This window comes from Moschus berezovskii, chromosome 11 (assembly GCF_049115385.1).
Source record: "Moschus berezovskii isolate FMDL1 chromosome 11, NW_MosBer_1.0, whole genome shotgun sequence".
NCBI lineage: Eukaryota > Metazoa > Chordata > Mammalia > Artiodactyla > Moschidae > Moschus > Moschus berezovskii.
In genome coordinates this window covers 34,648,967-34,671,287 of record NC_142470.1, presented here as the reverse complement: position 1 = coordinate 34,671,287, position 22,321 = coordinate 34,648,967, and the positions used below count along the sequence as shown (strand labels likewise).

The 22,321-nt window shown below is 45.6% G+C and overlaps 1 protein-coding gene across 2 annotated transcripts; it reads left to right on the top strand.

Moving 5' to 3' along the window:
• Positions 1–737: 737 nt before the first annotated feature.
• GTF3C2 (general transcription factor IIIC subunit 2) lies at positions 738–20,731 on the top strand. Of its 2 annotated transcripts, none has more exons than XM_055399017.2 (19): positions 738–881; positions 8,524–8,794; positions 8,957–9,278; positions 9,870–10,149; positions 11,892–11,986; positions 12,408–12,485; positions 12,635–12,733; positions 13,849–14,076; positions 14,249–14,360; positions 14,574–14,682; positions 15,955–15,980; positions 16,165–16,294; positions 18,115–18,259; positions 18,358–18,519; positions 18,696–18,783; positions 19,042–19,170; positions 19,458–19,610; positions 19,761–19,868; positions 20,165–20,731. In XM_055399017.2, the coding sequence occupies exons 2-19, from the start codon at positions 8,548–8,550 to the stop codon at positions 20,381–20,383; spliced, it is 2,730 nt and encodes a 909-aa protein (XP_055254992.2). In that variant the 5' UTR covers positions 738–881; positions 8,524–8,547; the 3' UTR covers positions 20,384–20,731. The 2 variants fall into 2 exon arrangements, with proteins under 2 accessions (XP_055254992.2, XP_055254991.2); XM_055399016.2 differs by lacking the exon at positions 738–881 and adding an exon at positions 999–1,353.
• The last annotated feature ends 1,590 nt before the right edge of the window (positions 20,732–22,321 follow it).

Sequence of the window (22,321 nt, the reverse complement as noted above, 5' to 3'; positions counted from 1 at the left end):
GAGAGAAATGGAAAAGACTCTTCACTATTCCCTATGCATCTTTTGAATTTCGAATCATGTGAATGTCTTATCCCTCAAATAGATACAATTATTAATATGAGAAAGATTTTGCAATAGTTGAAGTAAAAGATAATCGAATCTGAGGCAACAGGAATGGAAAAGAGTCAGGTTTGTTCATTAGAGAAATAAATGCTTAAAACAAATTTTTTAATGAAGAGAGAAATGCTTGAAATTGAGAGGAAACATTGAACATATGTATTAGAGGAACCACGGCCTCCACTGCACCCAGTTCAGCACTCTCACAAAGCCTGTCCTAAGCCACAGCACAGCCTTAGCTTGTCTTAGGCCACTTAAGACGAATGGGATGGGAGTCCCCTTGCTCTAGCTTTTAAATCTTGGCTAGCTTCTCCCTTGCTTTTCATAAATATTTTGTGTAACCAAGGGAATTTAATAGATGAGATTATCTGGGAAAAGACTGGTTTACCCCATCCTTTCCTGTCCATATTTCTACATCCTGAACTCTCCTATTCGGTATATGCAGACCTGTGTGATTTACAGCTTTAAATGCCTCAGGAAACAGCAGAAGTTTGTTACATTCTTTCTCCAACCACAACCGACCACCCAGGGAGGGAGTGGGGAGAGGCCTACGACCAAGGGGAGGGTCCAAGCCTGAGGATCATTTGAGTAGAGCGTCTCCAAGCCAGGCTTTTCTTCTGCTCCTCCCCTTCACTGTGTTTCGGTCTCGGGTCCATCCCTGGCTTCACTAGTGGCTGGATCTGCTGGGGGCTGCCCTGGGGCGGAAGCCGGAGTCGTCCCCCCGCGGCCCGAGGCACGGATTCCTTTGTCTCTCAGGCTTCCGCTCGACGGCGCAGGGGTTGCGGGTAAGTACTCTCTGGTCTGCCCGGCCCTGCCCGCCACGGGCCAGTAGTCTCCACACAAAGCCAGGATTCAGCGCTCGGGAGCGACACTCGGGCCTGGGCGCCCGCACTCTCGAGGCTCGCATAGAAGCCGCGTGGGAACCCGCGGGGGCGCGACGGCCGTCACCGCGCAGGCGCCAGTCTTCCCTTCGGGACACTGCAATTCCCATAAGGCCGTGTCGCGTCCCCCGCGCCTCGGAGGCCCGGGAGCGGCGCCCGCTGCGACGGGCTCGGGGACGCTCGCCGCACTGCATTATGGAATACATAGTCTAATAGAAAACGTCCTGGGGCACAAATTCCCGACCAAGCCCACGTGTTTACCTTGTGCACTGGGGGGGACGTCAATGAAGAGTAGCTACTAGATTTCGTCATAAAACGGCGACCAGACAGGCGGCGCCATCTTCGAACTTGGACTTCCGGAAGGACTTTGGTGAGGGTGAGTGTACCGCAGCGGGGTGTGAGGGGCCCCACGATTACTACCCCCCCTTCTTTTTTTGGTAGCACTAAGACATTGGGAACCAATTCCGGCTCCGCTTTTCCGCCTCTGCTCAGCATCGCGACTTCCAGCCCCCGAGCTCCTACGGAAACCGCCGTGCTCCCCACCTCCCTAACCCACGGTGGCAGCCCCTATCTCTGATCTCCTCGGGGTTCACCTTTCCCAGTGAGGTGTCCGTAACATCTTATCCTGTGTCCGGGCCCCGGCGCTGCGAACATTGCAAACCTCGAACTCTGCGAACCTACTGTAGTCCTCAGCCTTAGGAAACTCACGGCTCACTTCCCGAACAGGCTAGTGGTGAAAGCTGACCCCACGCCCAGGACTGAGAAAGGGCAAGCGGTCACCCCTAAAGTGGTGGCAGGCCAGTCTAATCATTGTAGTGTGTTCAGCCTCTTCCTCGGCGAGGTCCTTCTAACCCTGGGGGTTGTGCCCCGCGCGCTGCAACCCCATTGGCGCAGCCAGGGGCCAGTTATGTTTCCCAATCTAGTCCTTTTATCACGCAGCAGCTTGGCTTTCTGTTCGGGAAGGGAGAGGTGGCGACTTCAGCTTCACCCGCGAAACTCACTTTGTTAAAAGTGTGCAGGGTGCAAGCCCCATGGCCCTAGCGGCATATTGTTACACAAACGTCGTTCCTGTGCCTTCGTTCCTTTTTGCCACCCTTTCTTATCAACTGTAGTACTTTCTTAATTGTTTTCTTTAAATTGATTTAATTTTAAGGTTTAAGTGCTTTAGTCTTGATCTAACTATTCCATGGATTTCATGGACTAGTTACAGTTTTTTAAAATACAAGTTAAAATAAAAACATAATTAAATAAAATTGTTCAGTTTTGTATCAGAAGTCATCTTGCAGACCACCAGTTGTACCATAGGAATACTTTGGAAATAATGTATTAGACCATGCAGTGTGTGTAAAATAATTCCATACCTGCAGAACAGTGTTACCTAATCATTTTCTGTGGTTGGGGAAATCAGGCTGGCAGCCTTAGAGCAGCATGGGAACCAATTTGGGGTGCAGATGTAAAATTTTATAAATCCTGGTACAAATTTACTAAGCCTCTTTTGCTTGTGTCCAAAATTTGTAAAGTCAAAAATGGAAATTAACCACCACACCCTGCTGCTACCTTCTCTGAGAAGTGAATCCTTATAGAGATTCTTGGACCTTGAGAAATTAGTCCTTAAATCAACAAAGGTTAATTATTGCACTTACCATGTACCAGTTTCTGGAGACAGTAATGAATCAGACAGACAAGGTCCCTATCTTATGAAACGTATAAAGAAAATAGATATGGAATAAGTAAATATCCATATCTGTTATTAAAAAATTCCAGATGGACTAAAGAGCTACATGTAAGATCTAAAACTAGAAAAATCATTAGAAAAAAATAAAAGAAGATTTTTATATTCTTTTATTATTATCAATGGGGTAGGAAATACCTTTTTAAAGACAGAGGAATTTCCTGGTGGTTTAGTGGTTAGGACTCTCCACTTCCACTGCAGGAGGCAGGGGTTCAATCCCTGGTCTGCAGCTGAGATCCTCTGTGAGGCAGGGTGGCCACAAAGACACAGAAGCCATAAAGGAGAAGACTGAGAAATTTAACTTATAAAATTTAACCTTAGTTTTGCAAGAAACATAAAGTTTAAAAAGGTAGATACAGAGAAAATATTCACAACATAAATAACATAACTCCACAGATCAATAAGAAAATGATCAATTTGTCCTACAGAAATGGGCAATTCATAAAAGACATAGATGTCCAACATATAGAAAAGAAGTTGCTAACCTCAGTTATTATCAGGAAAATGCAAATAAATGGGCTTCCCTAGTGGGTAAAGAATCTGCCTGCAATGAGGGAGACTTCAAATGGGTTGGCCCTTGGTCAGGAAAATCCCCTGAGGGCGGGCATGGCAACCCATTCCAGTATGCTTGCCTGGAGAACCCACATGGACAGAGGAGCCTGGCAGGCTATAGTCCATGGGATCGCAAAGAGTCCGACATGACTGAGTGACTAAAAGCACACACAGGAGGAATTTTTTCACCCATCAGACTGGCAAAAATCGAAGATTGACAAGGGTAGTAAAATGGTATACCCGTTTTTACAGTTAGTGGGAGTATAAATTGATTTTCATCTTGGCGACCTATTTGGAAATATCAAATATTGAAATGTGTGTACCCTTTAACCCAGTAATGTCACTTCAGATGATTATTCTAGAAAAATAATTTCTCATTACTGAAGAGATCTATACTTGAATATTCATTGCAATAGTATTTGTAATAGTATTATAATCCAATTGTTCATTAAATGGGAAATATCCAAATAAACTATAATCCTATGGAACACCACATAGTAACCCAGAAGAATGAGATAGATGTATGTGTACAGATATGGAGAAATCTTCAAGACATGTAGTTCTCTTAACTGATCTTCATTTAACTAACTCCCTCTGTTAACTTTCTCCATTTCCTCTATAAAGCATACAAACTGATGCCCATGGCACACTGAATTCTCATAGCCTATAGGTTTTTTTCCTGTAGGTCTGATTACTCTCACTAGTTGATCTGAATGCTTGCCAAGAGTTATTGTTTCCCATCATTTTTAATGTCAGTTGATTTGTCATTATATTTATATATTTGTGACGTTTAAATTTTAAGGAAATTTGAGTATGTACAAGTTACGTTTCTATTAAAACTGAGTTGAAATATGGCAGATACACAGGTGTTTTATTGTCATTTACATTCTACACGTATTTAAAAGTATTTTGTATCAACTCAAGGTTTTATACAAACCTAAAAAAGAAAAGAAAGCAAACTAAATTGAATACTTTGGAAGGACAAAAGCAGTGAGTTTGCAAATAAGCAAAAAAGCTGCCAAGTAGGTGTCTTTACACCTACTTGGTGTAAAGAAACAAGTGAATTGTTAAATTTTGGAAGGCGTTTACTCTAGTTGAGAAGGAGGCAAGAGAAAGGAAAAGGATAAGCATCTCTAGTTCCCTTGGGTGGGCCCAGAGGGGACATGGAGCTAGAACACAACTGGAAAGCTTGACTTCAGAAAGTGGGTGAGGGACTCAGAAGCAGGGAGTGTTAAGTTATTTGACAAGAAATTGAAGTATGGCTTTTGGTTGTTTTTTCTTCTTAAATATTTATTTGACTGTGTCAGGTCTTAGTTGCAGCACACAAAATCTTCCGTGTGGTGCACAGATTCTCTAGTTGTGGCACAGGGGCTCAGTTGCTCTTTGACAGGTAGAGTCTTAGTTCCTTGACTAGGGATCGAACCTGCCCCCTCATTGCAAGGCAAGTTCTTGACCGCTGGTTTTTAGTTTTTTATTTCTTGTTTCAGAAATCTAAGACTTAGTCATTTGCTGAAGACTATGGGATTAGACACTAAAGGAGAGGGTATGGGAGCTGACAGAAAGAAAGTGTGACTTTAGTGCCCAACCAGCTTAGATGTGCTGGTTGCAATAGGTGATTGGTTCATCCAGGGTTTGAGTTTTGCCAGGCCTATGAAACAAAAAGATGAAAAGAAAGGAAGTTTGTAATATCAACAAGAATCTGACTAAAATAAAGGAGTCTAAACCGGATGGGATATGACTGACACAGGGAGAAACTGGAGTGATCAGTGGATAGTGGAGTAATTAACATGGTGAAGAGTAGATACAGTGATCATAGTTGGGCACCCTGGCTGCAATGATGGGAGGTCGTGATCAGATAGTGGGTGTCTTAGTGATTTTGGAGGTTAAAAAATGGTATTATATGTTGCAAGGTCCAGGGTGTGACAGTGGAGTGGACCAGTGATTTAGCCAAATGTTACAGGCTTAGAAGGAACAAGGTTTTACAAGATGGGGAGGACTTTTTGGTCAAGAATTGGCACTGGAGAGGAACTGAGAAAACACTGATCCCGCTTTCTACCCTGGGGTAAGTGGGATTCGAGGGAATGAGCACCCTCAACTTGAGAGCCTGGAAAGCTAGAAACTTCATTTCCTGGAATTTTTCCATTCAAGATTCTGAATATGATTTAGATCTTGCAAATCAAATGTGCTCTTGAAGAACTCAAATTTAGACTTTAATTTAGAGAGGAGGCAGGCCAGAGGGCATGCATTTTGCTATTGCAGATTGTAACAGTGACACAGTTCTGGATCTGCAAGCCAGAGAAGAGTCTGCCTGGTTACTTTCTGATTATTGCAGAGGTATGGAGCCATCACCTATGGCAGGGGCTTCTTGATTCAGCTGTGACTCCCTGCCATGGCAGAGGAGAGGCCAGGTGTTTCTTGAACCAGCAGCTATGAACCACTTCTCAGTTTGACAAGTACTTGTTCCTAAACTTTTTTTTCCCCTAACCCTTCCTCTATTCAGGGGATTACTTTTGTAATTTCTAGAAACTTGTATATTTAGAATGTCATCCTGTTACCTTTACATGAATGACAATTAAAGAATTCTCTTGATCCTTTTGTTTCTTTATCCTCTGGCATCAAAAGTTTCTAAGAACTCCCAGGCTGACTTGATTCCCTCCCACCCCAACTTGTAGGAGAAATTTAGTCTTCATTCAGATATTTCTTGATGAGTCTTTATTGACTTTTGTGTCCTTTTTATACGATAAGCCCTTTTTACTTTAGGCTGACATCTTCCTTTACTTCAGGAAAGTACACATTCTGTTTTTCATTTCAGGAAATTTTCTTTTGTTAGGTCTTTGAACTTTTTTTTCTGTTCCCATTTTTCTTCTCTGTTCTTTAGAAATAGCAATTATTCCTATATTGGCTCCCCACTTTCTCTTTTCACACATACCATCTTCTCACTGGTCACCGTTATCTATTTATAGTCTGCATGCCTGGTTTCTCTCAAATGCCTTTCATACCACTGATTGTCTTTTCAGTAGTTTCAGCATTTTGCTTCTCCTCTGATTTTCATTTCTTTGATTTTATTCTTTTATTCAGTTTCTTTCCTTATGACCACCAACTCTTTTTTTTTTTTTTTTTGCCTTGCCATTGTTTTATCTCTTCGTTGATCTCTTATTTCTTGGATTTCACAGTCTCTGGCTTTTTTGAAAGTATAGAAGTTTTTGTTGGAAAATTTCTTGTTTTCTGGAGACATTCTTTGGAACAGTACTTTTCACCTTTTTCATTTGAGTCCTTTTTATTCTTTTTGTAGCAGCTATGCATAGGTCCCATTGGATCATTTTTGCTTATTCCTGATTTTGAATGGAGTAGTTCTCTCAGGGTTTACTGTTTACCAGAGAACAATGTGGGCTTCCCTGGTGGCTCAGTGGTAAAGAACCTGCCTGCCAATGCTAGAGATGCAGGTTCAATCCCTGGGTCAGGAAGATCCACTGGAGAAGGAAATAGCAACTCACTCTGGTCTTTGGGAAATCCCAGGGAAGGAGAAGCCTGGTGGGCTACTGTCCATGGGGTTGCAAAGAACAGAATACCACTTGGCAACTAAACAGCAACAAAGAGAACAATGTAGGTGGAGTCTCATTGACCTCTGTTTACCTTGATATTGTTATATTGTATCTTTAGCATATGGTGTTATAATGTATCCTTAGCACCTGAGTTAGAGAGTTGGCTGTTGCTGCTGCTGCTGCTGCTAAGTCACTTCAGTCGTGTCCGACTCTGTGTGACCCCATAGACGGAAGCCCACCAGGCTCCCCGGTCCCTGGGATTCTCCAGGCAAGAACACTGGAGTGGGTTGCCATTTCCTTCTCCAGTGTGTGAAAGTGGAAAGTGAAAAGTGAAAGTGAAGTCGCTCAGTCGTGTCCGACCCTTAGCGACCCCACGGACTGCAGCCTACCAGGCTCCTCCATCCATGGGATTTTCTAGGCAATAATGTATCCTTAGCACCTGAGTTAGAGAGTTGGCTGTTACTATAGTTTATAAGGATATCTTCTTCAAGAGAGACAGTTGGAAATTTTAATTTGTATGATATTTCTTATGGTATTTGTATTAGCACACTTTCCACTGAGGCTGATGAATTCTTCATCCTTAAGACATATACAGATCTATGGAGGGATTCCTCCTTTGATCTGAGTTATTTCTTCCCTTTTGTCACAGACAGGTAGGTTATTCTGGATGCAAACTGAGCCCTTGCAGAGTTCTCTGTTGCTCAGGTTTTTGGTTTGGCAGTCAGTGTTTTGTTTATCTCTGTCAGTTTACTTTGGTCCGTGGTTGCATAGCTGACTTTTTGGGTTTGAAGAAAATGAAGATCCATGATTATTTTTTAGTCTATTCGTCAATGTCTAAATAGTTTCTTAATGTAGTGGGATGTTCCTTAATTGTCTCATAGGCTACCACCTCCCCCATCCAGCTGAAAGATTGCTAGCAGGACACTAGAAATTACTTATCCTTAAATAAATTACACCTTGACTAATATTCACAAAGATGGATGTTAGCTCTAGTCATCCTGTCCTCCTCCTTCTGCTGCTGCTGCTGCTAAGTCACTTCAGTCGTGTCCGACTCTGTGTGACCCCATTAAATTTTATAGTATCTGGCAGCTGTACTTTATAGTTTATTTTAGAAACTTGTGGCTCTTCCTGCATTCGTAACAGGTGATTTTTTTTCTTTCTCTTTTTTTTTTAAAGAGAGGAGTGATTCATTTCATTGGGTTTCAGGGAAAGGGGTTAAATAATTGTTCATTCACTTTAAATCATCTGAATAAAGCACTTAGAGTAGTATTTGGCACGACTGAACTGAACTGAACTGAAGCATTTACTAAATGGTAGGAGAAGGCAATGGCACCCCACTCCAGTACTCTTGCCTGGAGAATCCCATGGACGGAGGAGCCTGGTAGGCTGCAGTCCGTGAGGTCGCTAAGAGTCGGACACGACTGAAGCGACTTAGCAGCAGCAGCCTGTTTGTTCATTGTCAGTTCCATGAGGTCAGGCACCTTGTCTGCCTTGCTTATTGTCATGTTACCAGTTCTTGGAATAGTGCCTGTTATATAGAAGATGCTTAGGAATTACTGCTGAATGAATGAATGACCAGAGTTTGAGTTTCTGGTTGGTGGGGAAGGTGGGAGGAGGTTGGAGGAACAATGATAAGAAGAGAAAGACAGGAAAGTGGAAAAATCTGAGCTCTTACCAGAAGCTTTTTCTTTCTAGTCATTTGTATGTCTCTTGCATGCAGGGGCAGCCATTTTTTGGGGTGCTGATGGATACCTACGGGGTCGGCTATATGGCTCTGGAGGAGGCCGGCCCCGTGGGGAACATGACTGTGGTAGACTCTCCTGGACAAGAGGTGCTAAACCAGCTTGACGTCAAGACCTCCTCAGAAACAACCAGTGTGGAGGCTTCCATAGAGATGTCATTACCTACCCCTTTCCCTGGATATGAGGATTCTCTTGATGAGAGGAGGCTCCTTCCAGAACAGGAAAGCCTCTCCAGGCTGCACCAGCAAGGTATGTCCCTTGACCTTTCAGCCTTTTAGCCCCCCATGCTCAGCTTAAGATGAATGAGAGCAGGTCAAGCTCATAGGACTTTACAACCTGGGTATGGTGTAACCTGTTCCAAAGAAGTTTGAGCTCTGGTCCCATCTCACAGACCCATATTCTTCTCTACAGATCTTTCTTCAGAGATGTCAAAGGTCCCAAAGCCTAGGGCCTCAAAGCCTGGCCCGAAGAGAGGTGGTAGGACACGGAAAGGCCCCAAAAGGCCCCAGCAGCCTAATTCTCCATCAGCCCCTCGGGTTCCTGGTCTCTTAGATCAATCCAACCCTCTGTCCACCCCCATGCCTAAGAAACGAGGTCGAAAGTCCAAGGCAGACCTGCTACTGCTGAAGTTGTCCAAAGGCCTAGATCAGCCAGAGTCTCCACATCCAAAGATGCCCCCTGAGGACTTTGAGACCCCTCCTGGGGAACGACCCCGCCGAAGGGCTGCCCAAGTGTAAGGATTGTGGGGTGCAGCTTGGTGGAGGGGGGCTGGGGTGAAGCGGTGGGGGTGGGGCAGATGCTGGAGAGATGAGTGGACTGTGGTGAGGTGTCAGGTAAGCAGGGGTGGTGCTGGGTTCTGGGCACTTGAGCAATCTTCTAGGTCTTACAACAGCAGATTCTGTCTGTGGTTAAATTCTGTCTGTGGGCGGTTTCTTTCTGTACCTCATCCTATCACATTTTCCGCTATTTCCTCCGAGTCTCCACTGCAGTTTTACTGCACTGTATACGTCAGCATATATGTGTCCTTCCATCCTTTCCATTGTCCCTCAATGATTTCTGACTGTGGTAGAGTGTGAAGTGCTTCAGACTTGGAGTCAGAAGACCTGGGTTCAGATTCCACATATGTGATCTGAATCATCTTGGCCAAGTCACCTAACTTTCTTGGATTTCTGTTTCTACATCTGTCAAAGGGGAAGGGAAATTAATAGCCATTTCACACGGTCACTGGGAGGATCTAGTGAGATGAGAATCAGCGAAGTGTCAGGCAGAGTGGGCTCTGGGTGAAGTGGCTGTGCTGTGGCTCTGACTCTGCCCTGTCCTGCAGGGCACTTCTGTATCTGCAGGAACTAGCGGAAGAGCTCTCAACAGCCCTACCTACTCCAGTGTCTGGTCCTGAGGGCCCCCAGGTGAGCAGCCCTACCCAACCGAAGATAATCCAGCCGCAGGCAGCCAGTCTCCGTGGAGAAGGGGATAACACCACACGGGATGAAGACTTTGTTCTCCAGGTTGAGGCTGAAGAAGCAGAAGAAAGCGAGGCCCCGAGTGAGAACTCTTCTGACCCTGAGCCTGCAGCGCCCCGAAGCACTGCCCGAGGATCTACTCAGGTAACCTGAGAGGACAAGAAAGTGGAGGGGGAAATAGGAGGATTATGGGGGGATCAGCAGGGTGCCCAGAAGGAAGGCTGTAGCTTGGTAACTAGGATGGCCAAAACAGGGGAAAGTTAAGAAAGAGCAACTTCAAGCACAGTTGAGATTCTGGGAGCTGAGGGTGTAACTAATAAGATTATTTGTTCATACATTGAGCATCTCCTCTGTGCTAGGAAACACAATCTTGAATAAGACAGGGTCCTCCGTTACAAAGCTTACAGTGTAATAAATGCTGCACCAGGAGTGAGCAGAATGCTTTAGGCATATAGAGGAAGGATGGTTAACTGCTTAGACTTCATAAAGAAATGCTAGTTGAGTTAACAGAAGTTTGCCAGAGAGGATGATTTCCCAGGAATTGGTTGTGGCTGCAGCATAGGGCCTGGGTTAAAGTGGGGAAGATTAGACTAGAGAGGATGAAAGAAATGAAACTGGTAGGAGCCAACAAAGAGTATGTGCATGTATAATTATGGTAAAATAGATATAACAAAATTTACTGTTTTAAAACGTACAATTCAGTAGATTCACAATGTAGTGTAACCATCACCACTATCCATTTCTAAAACTTTTGTCATCCCAAACAAAAACTCTATATAACAATGGTTTTTAGGTAGGAAAAGAACATGATCGGTGAGGAAAATAGGTTAATTGCAGTTGACAATGAGAAGACAGCTTCAGTTCTCTCGGTGAGAGGTGGTAAGGGCCTAAACTAAGCAGTGGAGGAAGACAAGATGAGGAGACAGATGCGAGAGATGTGTAAGAGAATTAATAGCAGTTCGGAGTTGGAGACGAAAGGGTAGGAGTTTCCAACTTTGATGGTGCTCTCATACATTGAACTTGGGAACACAAAAAGGGTGGGGGATGCAGGAAGGGTGAAGGTTGGCAGGCGAAGTGATGAGTTTACTTTCTGACATGTCGAGTTGGAGGGGCCAGTGGGTCAAGGGCCATCCTTCTGGAGACATCTGGTTGCCAGTCAGATATACAGGACCAGTGCTTCACTCCTCCCAGGTGCAACATTTAAGGGAACACCAAAACCCTCTAATAAAGATAAATGTATCAACGCAACATTTTAAAAATCAAAATTAATGCAACAAATCTATGATGAAGAAAATATAAACATTTTCAATAAAGGCAGGAAGTATACTAGTGATACTCACTTTTGCCTCAAGTTCTGATATGGCTCAGCACATTGTATAAGTCTAGATTTTGTAGAAAAGTTGAGACTGAGGAAAGGTTGCACTTGCTGAGACGCAGTCAGGCATTAAGTGGGGGTCAAAGGATAAGAGTACCAGGAGTACATGTATCGAGGGTTGAGGAGACAGAGGAACTCTAGGAAATCCCGCCAGTGACTTAACATCCAAGGAGGGAGAGACTACGAAGGTATAGCAGTGGGAGGAATAGGGGGAGACTAGCCCAGGGCGGGAGCTGCAGGAAGCAAATAGGGGTGCTCTGAATTACGTGCTGTAGAGACGCACCACGGAAGAGAAACAGAAAGTGGAGAGCAGGTTTTGCTGGAGAAGTAAGAGCAAAAGATGGAGAGATCATTGTAATGGTTAAGATACAAATCTTTTAAGATGCCGATAGGGGAAAAATTAGAGAACAAGTAGTACGAGGAGAAGAAAAAGCTGGGAAAGCTCTCTCCTGGGGACTTTCTCTAGCCTGTAAAATTCTCTAACTTCCACTTTCTTCAATTTGATCCTCAGAAGCAGAAGCCACACGTCCGGGGAATGGCTCACAATGGCTTACCAAATCACATCATGGCCCCTGTTTGGAAGTGCCTTCATCTCACCAAGGATATGTGAGACTTGGGGAACGGGAGCTGGGGATGAAAGGTAGGGGTGGAGAGCAAAGGAAGACCGAGGACCCAGCCTAGCAGTGGGGCTGGGAGAAGGGGGCAGGCACCTGCAGGGTAGAACACGGGGAAGACATTTGTAACTCAAAGGTACTGCTCCAAAGGCAGAAGCTCTCAAGCTGTGCTGTCTGATATGGTAGCCACGAGCTGCACGAAGCCATTTAAATTTCATTTAAAATTAATGAAATATAATTAAAAGTCCAGTTTCTCAGTTGCTCTAGCCACATTAAGTGCCCAATAGCTACTTGCAGCTTGTGTGTTAGAGTAGCACAGAAAACAGATCGCTTCCATCCTCACAGAAAGTTATTGGGCAGCACTGCTCTGGAATTTCTCTCCTCCTTCACTAATGCTACTTCTGTTCCTCCAGCCGAGATCAGAAGCATTCATACTGGGAGTTTGCGGAATGGATTCCTTTAGCCTGGAAGTGGCGCTTGTTATCTGAACTGTAAGTTGAAGGGGCATCTTTGAAATCTAGGAGCGGGTGACAGCCTGGAGACAGAAGGGTAACTAAGAACTCTAGATTGATCATGGGAATCCCAGTATAGGTGAAACTTTTCCTCATTTAGACTGTTTGTTCCCTTTGCCATCCGCCAGTGAGGCAGCTCCCTACCTGCCCCAGGAGGAGAAGTCCCCGCTGTTTTCTGTACAACGTGAAGGACTTCCTGAAGATGGCACCCTCTATAGAATAAACAGGTAATGATCACATCTCTTTTTTCTGATTCTGGGAGACAGAAGTAGGAAAAATGGATGTCAAAAGGGATGGCAGATTGGCCCTGTTCTTCCCTGAATGCTGGTCCACTTGGTCCCAAGGCTAGGAGAGCTGCCTATATTTGCTCAGCCCCTTCTAATCTGCAGCACTTATCTCTGCTGGCCAGACTTAGGGATCCTAGGGAGGTTGAGGGTGGAACAAGTTTTCAAGGTCACATCTACTCAGCTAGACGTGGACACACTGGCCCTAGAGTGAACAATGTAGTGAACCAGAATGCGTGGCCTGTCACCTTTGAAGGTGAGCCTGGAGCTAGACAGACTTCAGGAAGGAAAGGAGGAGGATAACATGGTGGCTAGGACTGGTCTCACTTGTGGACTGTGAGTGATGTTCTGGTGCTTGCTTAAGTCAGGAGCTCCAGGTGGCACTCCCATTCTGTCTGCGTTCCTTTTTTTTTTTTCCTTTTTTAAGAGCACAACAAAACTGAGAGGGAGGTACAGAGAGTTCCCATATACTCCCTAACTCCACATCACTGCCTGCCCACCCTGCCCGCCAGCAAGCACAGCCTTCCCCATTATCAACAATCCCTCACCAGAATGGCTCATTTGTTATGATTGATGAACCTGCACCAACACATCACAATCGCTCAAAGTCCATAGTTTACCTTTGGGTTCACTCTTACTGTAGTACATTTTATGGGTTTGGTTAAAGGTTTAATGACAGGTATCCATCATTATGGTATCATACAGAGTATTTTCACTGCCCTAAAAATACTCTGTGTTCTGCCTATTCATCCCCTACCTCTCCCACCCTCAACCTCTGGTTATCACTGATCTTTTTACTGTTTCCTTAGTTTTACCTTTTCCAGAATGTCTTATAGTTGGAATCATACAGTATGTAGCCTTTTCAGGTGGGCTTCTTTCACTTAGTAATGTGCATTCAAGTTTCCTTCATGCCTTTTCATGGCTTGATAGGTCATTTTTTTTTAGTGCCAAATAATATTCCGTTGTCTGGATGTATCACAGTTTATTTATCCATTCATCTACTGAAGTCCTTACTGCCTTTTACTAGCTCCTTTTTTTCATCTTTGCCTTTTCCCTAGATTTAGCTCTATCACAGCACACCCAGAGCGCTTGGATGTGTCTTTCTTCACGGGGGGCCCACTCTGGGCTCTAGACTGGTGCCCGGTGCCAGAGGGGTCAGTAGCCTCGCAGTATGTGGCTCTTTTCTCCAGCCCTGACATGAATGAGACACACTCACTGAGCCAGCTGTATTCGGGCCCTGGGCTGCTCCAGCTCTGGGACCTTGGGACCTTGCAGCAAGAAAGCTGGTGAGGTGGGGCTGGGACACTGCCAGGGGAGAGTGGTGGAGGAGGAAAGAAGGGTGGGTCTGGGCTGGGGGCAGGGGAAGGCTCAGACTGGGTTGAGACAAGGGGAACATAGATTCTGGAAGCTCTAGACCCTTCCTTCCTACCCATTCTCTGCACATGCTCTCTCTCTCAGTCTTGGCAACAGAGCCCACTTTGTCTACGGAATAGCTTGTGACCACGGCTGCATCTGGGACCTCAAGTTCTGCCCCAGTGGAGCATGGGAGCTTCCAGGCACCCCTCGGAAGGTACTTCCCACTTGACTGTGGGATGGCCTTTGGCCTCAGCCAGAACAAAGGGGCCCTGGGTCTTCCCAGAGTTGGAGAAAGGGAAGTTGAAGAGTGGGGGTGGAGTTTTTCCAGCAACTCCATATCAGATTTTCAGGGACCAGAAGCTCACACATTTTCTGAGACATGCCTGCCAGCAGCAAGTCTCAGTGCAGATCTGGTGTCACCCTCTAGGCTCCTCTCCTGCCCCGACTGGGTCTCCTCGCTCTTGCCTGCTCAGATGGGAAGGTGCTGCTGTTCAGCCTGCCCCATCCCGAGGCCCTGCTGGCTCAGCAGCCCCTAGGTGAGTATCACAGCAAGGAGGATGGGGCTGCTGGAGTTGTGGCCAGAGCTTAGAAGGGCCTGTCCACCCCCTCCCCACACACCCCGAAGCTTCTCCAGGCCCAGTGTCTCCAGTGCAGAGCCTTATCCAGTCACTCCTCCCATTCTGACTTCACTCTTCCCCATTCTTTTACTTCTCTCGTTGGCAGCCTGCAAGCGGTCCTCTCTTTTGCAGTCTTGTAACTGCCCTCTTTCAGCACATGGTCTTTGATCTCCCCACTTCCATGCGCTCCTGTGCTCTCAGGTCTTCCCCCTCTCACTGCCCCAGTTAACTGGCTGTGTGAGGAACTGCCGCAGGCTGAGGCTGGTGCCTAGGGCTTGTCTCCTGCCATACTCCTCGTCCTCCCCCAACCCTGTCCTCACCTCTCCTACCCTCACCACCAAACATACACGAGAACATGCTCTCTTTGTTGTGAAGGGAAGGAGAATATGGCGCTGAAGGTGAGCATGAAGAGGAAGGGGCAGAGAAAGGCAGCTCCCATTTGATTAAATTTGTTTTTCAACAGTACTGCATGTTTAAAGAAGAGGGCCCCTAGGTTTGAACCCTGAGAAATCCCCTATTTAGTGGTTTCTGGTGTTAGGCATGGATTGAGGAGGGAGTGGAATTAAGGAAGTGAGGACAGAGGTGTACAGACAGTTCTTTCAGGGTGTTCGTCTGTGAAGGAGATCATAATAAATGAGGGCGGTGGCTGGAAGTGAATGAGGGGTAAAGGGGGAGGGTTCCTTTGCAGCCCAGTGGTTAAGAAGCCACCCTTCCAGTGCAAGGGGGCACAGGTTCAATCCCTGGTCAGAGAACTAAGGTCTCACATTCCATGCGGTGTGGCCAAAATAAGGGGTAAAGGAAGGCTTTGGTTTGTTCATTTGATTAACTAGAGACAAGAGTGCATGTTTTACTTCTGTGCTTGCGAGTGACCCAATAGCGGGAGAAAAAGTGGAGAGTGCAGAAGGGGAGATCAGATGAGCCACACTCTGGACAAGGAAAGAGAGGATGAGAAGAGAGCAGAGTGGAGAGATTAGCCATTCTCATAGGAGGAAGGGCACAGTCAGGTAGGACAGGAAGAAAGAAGGATCTTGGGGCAGGCAGAGGCAAATGTGCACACTGATGGTGGCAAGAGAAAAGTGAGAGGGAAGGGGCACTGTTGAGGGGGCAGGGGTGCTGGTCTGCGAGCTCAGCCTGGTTGGGACACCAGCCGTCTGGATCTGGAACTTCAGTTTCTGCTCTTTCTCCTCGCAGATGCAGTGAAGCCTGCCATCTATAAGGTGAGTGAGGAGCCTGCTCCCTTAGCCGAGGCTCCATCTTCCAGAGCCTCCCTTACCGATTCCACAGTGAGTCTCCTTCCACCTCTGGAAAATCTCCCACCCCATGCTGACTAAACACTGATTTGAGCCTTCATTCCAGATAGTAGTTATTCCTAATCCTGGTCTTGTCTCTCTGTCCCTGCAGGTTCAATGTGTGGCAACCCTCCAGGTAGGGTCTATGCAAGCTTCAGACCCCTCTGAGTGTGGTCAGTGCCTTAGCCTGGCTTGGATGCCCACCCGGCCCCACCACCACCTGGCTGCTGGATATTACAATGGTAAAAAACAAAACATAGAGAACTATTGCTCTTTAAATTTTTGTATATGCTTGTTTTTTGGTTGTTGTTTCCCTTTTGGTTCAGTGTTCAACATTATATAGTTATAAATATTCATGCTTGTAGAAAAAATACAGAGAAGAGAAAAATATCACTAGACTTTTTCCACTCAGAAAAAAATATTAAGAATAGATAAACATCATTTCTTGCTGTTCTCTATGCATGTATAAAGATAAAAAGATTAGATGGAAAGAGAAAGAATTCTATAAAAATGGGATCATAAAGATACCTTTAAGATTAAAAAGGAAAAGAATAAAAAATTATAAATAACATTAAGTAATTGGTATCATTGTTACTGTTTTTAATTTTTTGTTTGAATTAGATCTTAGTTGCATCATATGGGATCCTTCCCTGTGATGCACGGACTCTCTAGCTGTGCCACGAGGGCTCAACTAAGTTGCTGTGTGGCATGTGGTGTCTTAATTCCCCAACCAGGGGTCGAACCTGAATCCCCAGCATTGCAGAGTGAATCCTTAACCACTGGACCAGCTGGGAAGTCCCCGTTGTTGCTGTCTTTAAATAACAGTTTCACTTTTAGGTACACCAGTAGACTTTGTGCTGGGGATGAGGAAGTTAGCACTCTTACCCTGCTTCCTCTCATCCCTCTCACCATCTCCTGTGTCCCTTTTGGTGGTCTTATTCTTACATTGTCAAGGTATGTGATACTTGATGCTGTTTTGCCATCTTAAATCCCAGAATTACTTAATCTTAACTCTATATTGAAAAGAGTGTCTGTCTCCACCAGACCTTTCATCTCAGGTTCCCCCTCCATTGCTCTGTTATTTATATTGTTTAGCTGTAATTCACTGTCAAGTTTTTTTAAGAAAGGCTCATAGGTGTTACATTTACTGAGTTTCTGTATAAAAAGGGGATGTCTTTTACATTGATCAAAGTTACACTTTTGATTACCTCATCCTCTGCTAGGCTGGTCAGCTTGTTTTGAATCAGCCCAGTTTATTTGTCCCGTTGTGTTCTGTTCCTCTACATGTTGCTTTTGGCTCTTTGCCTGTTCTCTTTGCCTTAGAGTACAGTTGGCAAACATTTCTGTTCAGGTTCAGACAGTGAATATTTTATGTTTTGTGGGCTGTTTGGCCATTGTTGGAGCTATCCAACTCTGCCATTGTAAAGTGAAAGCAGTCACAGACCTCAGGGAAACAAATGGGTGTGGTCGTGTTCCAGTCAAACTTACTTACCAAAACAGGCAGCAAGCTATGTTTGGCCCACGGGCTATAGTTTGTCAACCCTTGTCCTAAAGGGTTTATCCTTAAAAAAAAAAAATACCCTTGACTTTTATTTACTGGGTGCATTCTACCTATCTTTCATTGGTAGATCTCAGACTAAGTTATTACTTGTATGTTGATGAGCACTAGAACTAAAGATATCAGGTTGAGTCTTTAAACCATGGAGGGAATGTTGGCTAGCTAATCAAGATCCCTCCAGTCTTTCATAAGGGATCCGATCTGAGAGTAGAAGACATAGATCCTAGGAGCCAGAGAAAGAAATTAGAGCAAGGAAAAGAGATTATTATGTGCTGTGCTCAGTGATGTTCAACTCTTTGCCACCCTATGGACTGTAGCCTGCCAGGCTCCTCTGTCCATGGGATTTTCCAGGCAAGAAGACGAGTCGGTTGCCATTTCTTCCTCCAGAGGGTCAAACCCATGTCACCTGCATCTTCTGCATTGGCAGGTGGATTCTTTACCACTGAGCCACCTGGGAAGCAATAACCTGACTTTAACACCTACACATTCTTTCCTGACCCTCAGGCATGGTGGTTTTATGGAACCTTCCCACGAACTCACCCCTGCAGCGGATACGGCTCTCTGATGGCTCCTTGAAGCTCTACCCCTTCCAGTGCTTCCTAGCCCATGACCAGGCTGTGCGTACTCTTCAGTGGTGCAAAGCTAACAGGTATTGAACAGGGGGGTTGCGGAGGTGGGAGGTGAGGACAGGCTGACTCTTCCAGAGTTGTTCAGATTTGATCTTCTCCTTCTCTCATCTTTCCACAGTCATTTCCTAGCCTCTGCAGGGAGTGACCGGAAAATCAAATTCTGGGACCTTCGACGACCTTATGAACCAATAAACTCTATCAAGCGCTTCTTGAGTACAGAGCTGGCCTGGCTGCTCCCCTACAATGGTGTCACTGTGGCTCAGGACAACTGCTATGCCTCGTACGGCAGGATGGAGAGAGGATGAGCTCTGGGGATGGGCCCTCAGGGTTGGAGTGCACTGTGCCAGATTGTTGTGGGGAGAGGAGGGTTGTTTCACTGAGGGAGTCTGGATTCTGGGGGAAGAAATGAGTCTAATCTTACAAAAAGGAAGATTTTCTTTTCTTATTCTCTTACAGTTATGGGCTCTGTGGAATTCACTACATTGATGCTGGTTACCTTGGTTTCAAGGCCTATTTCACTGCTCCTCGAAAAGGCACTGTCTGGGTGAGCCCCTCTCTTCCAAACCTTCAGTACACAGGCAAACAGTTCCTAGTGGTGGTCAGAAAGAGGAGATAGGTTTGGAAAGAAAGAGAAGATAGGTGTGTGGTAATTGTCATCAAGCATATGGATTATGTTAAACTTATTTATGCTTGTTTATGCGAATATGTCTCTCCCGCCTCAGACTGTGCAGTTATTACCAGTTCACAGAACTGAATTAATGAGTGAGTGAGTGAATGACAAATATCTGTCTCTTCCTATTAGAGTCTTTCAGGATCTGACTGGCTCGGGACAATAGCTGCAGGAGATATATCTGGAGAGCTCATTGCAGCTATATTGCCTGATATGGCATTGAACCCAACAAATGTCAAGCGACCTTTAGATCGAAGATTCGTACGTATATGAATATTTAATAGCACCATCTGTTGGGTCCTAATCCACCTGACCTCCCAAATTAGTGCTGCCAAGTAGCAGAAGAGTCTCCCAGCCCCAGTATTCTCCCTAGAAGTCTTCACATAGAGTTGTACATAATCTCCCCTACCCTTGTGTATCTGAACATAGGTTTAAACATACCCCTTTCTTCTACCTTAAAGTCTTTCCTGCTTTAAACTAATTTTCTCTCTTTTACTTTTATTTGCTCTTCAGTATTACAGGATCTAATCTCACATTCTTCTTTCTAGCCTATATATAAAGCAGATCTGATACCATATCAGGACAGTCCTGAAGGTCAAGACCACACTTCGGCTTCATCTGGGGCCCCCAACCCTCCCAAGGCTCGAACTTACGCTGAAACGGTCAACCATCACTACTTGCTGTTTCAAGACACAGATTTGGTAAATTGAGGCCAGGAGAATGGGTGCAGCATTAGAAAACATAGAAGATGTGAGTCCTTGTGTAGCAGGGGGTCTGGAGGAGTTGCAGCAGAAAGATGCAAAACTAAGAATCCGCTCGCTCTCTCTCTCCTCTCATACCCTCGTCCCCAGCGTTCGTTCCACGGTCTGCCCCACAGAGAACCCATGCTGCGCATGCAGGAGGGAGAGGGGCAAACGCGGCTCTGCCTGGACCGGCTGCAGCTGGAAGCTATTCATAAGGTAGGAACCTTACCTCTCTTCTTCCCATCCTTATCTCATCTCCTCCCAACTCTGAGGTTGTAAGCCATGAAATCGGAGAGGAAAAGGTAACAGAGATGGCAGAGGAGGGGAAACAGCTCCACACCCTCATCCTCCAGAGCACAACAGACACCTCATTCATGGTCTTCTCATCCTGCTTCTCACTCCATCATGGTCCTGTTCTTTCAGATTGCGGCCCTTCTTTTTGCTCTTACAGCTAGGACTCACCCTGAAGTACCAACTCTGAGCATCGCTTTTGTTTTCTGTTCTTTTCACAGGTACGTTTCAGTCCAAACCTGGACTCCTACGGATGGCTGGTCTCTGGAGGGCAGTCGGGGCTGGTTCGGATCCATTTTGTCCGTGGACTCACCTGTCCACTGGGCCACCGTATGCAGCTTGAAAGCCGAGCCCATTTCAGTGCTATGTTCCAGCTGGCCTCCCCCTCTCCAGGGCCTGGCTTTCCTCCAACCAGCCATTGCCTTCTGCCCGGTCCCTAGTCATGGTCCCCACAGGATCCTTGGAATGAAGTCTGCCGAGAACAGTTGGCTCCGAGCACACAGCCATAGGAACTGGGGCCTTCCTGGACAGTGATGCTACCAGGCCTGGATCTTTAGACCTGCCTCCCCAGGACCCCTTAGATCCCTCTCCTTCCACAGACTTCTCCTGTCATCATGGCCCCCCGCGGGCAGGGGGGTTCTCCCTCCACAAACTCTCAAGTCTCAGCATAAAACTATGACTCACAAGAAACACTCAGCCTGACCTAGGCTTGGGAGTCAAATTGCTCATATTGAGCATATTGTGAAGTGGGTAAAGCTAAGTAAAGGTACTGGGTGTTTTCGAGACCACATGTGAGTGGGTGTTTGGAGAACTGGAAAGGGTATCTGCATGAAGGCTCCTGTCTGACTATATTCTGGATCCAATATTACTGCCTTCCTAACTTCCTCTTTAGAGTACCCAACACACAGGCCCCACGAGCAGGTGATGGTAACTCATTGGACTGAAGCTGCTTATAGGACTTCCTTAACTAAGGAACACACCACAAACGCCCTGCCAATAGAAGAGTGGCTCAGATCTTACTTGCTCCTGCTTATGAAATATTCCCAGTCACTGGTCATCTGACCCTTCTTGAGCACTCCTAGACAGTCATGTTTTTAAAATCTTCCTTTATATCAAGTCAAAGAGTATACCTCTATACATTTTACCATGGGTGTTAGGAAATCTAGTCACTCTTCCCTGTGATTGCTCTTTTAAGTATTTAAAAATAGCTATCATGTGTTTCCCAAGTCTTTTCTTCTCTAGATTAAATATCATCAATTACTTTAACCATTCTTTTACACGTCATGATTTGTGATCCTTCTGTCACATTGTTGACTTATTAAACATATTTAGCTACTTTATTTCAATTCTCTGTATAGGAAGTATTTAAAATCCAAGCATAGTAGTATATTATATCTCATCTTGTTAAGAGTCCTCTTGTGGGATGTTGCAGACTCACAGTGACTGCAATATTGCCTGTTAAGCAAGGATGGACCACCCTCCCACCCCACCCCACCCCTGCCACCAAGGAGAACTAGGCAAACAATAGTCTTCGAATATATGAGTATAACCTGAGGTTTGGTTGTGGGGAGCAGGGGAAGAGTCAAATGACTTCAGGAAGTAGAGAAAAGCACACAGCCAGCTCCTACTGAAGGGAGTGGAGATTAGTTCAGTGCCTTCTTGGAACAAAACCTGCTGGCACTTTAGACTGATTGGCCAAATATCTGGGAAGAACTTTCTGCCTCTTCAGTGGAGAATTTATCACATGTCAGAAAATTTCCTTTAAGAGGAAAGGAATCAAATAGTTCAATTCCTTCCCTGTGCAGAAGAGGAAACAGACCTGGAGGCAACCCAGACCATTAGCAGCAGTGGGACCACAACTCACGTCCGTGCCAAGTATTGCACCATCCTATTGTGCTAGCTCAGATTATGCTGGTTTGTTTTTGTGACAGTTGGTAGGGAAGTGCTTTCCATTGCAGCGTTGCTTTGCTCATTCTGCACAGCAGCTCCTTGGCACTGCATCATGAGATCCCACTTTTGGTGGTAGAAAGATGGGGCCTGGGGACCCTGTCATTGAGGCTGTAGGCTGGTATTGGCAGCCCTGCCCCTGCTGCTGGTTCTGCCCTCATCTCAGCCTCCAAAAGAAAGTCAGGAAAATGCTCTCAGCCCTTGCTTGCTTTCTCTACCATAAACCATTTACTCCCCAGGCCACTCCCCTTCCAACCGTTCCTCATCCATGGGTTCCTGCACTTTTCTTCCTTTGTGCCTTTGCTCTTAGTAGTCCCTCCTCCTGGAATGTCCCTTTCCACCATCTCCATACTATTCATTGTTCAAGGTCCCAGCTCAAATTCCAACCTTCACCAAAGGGCTTCCCAGATTTTTCCAGTAAAAATTATTCT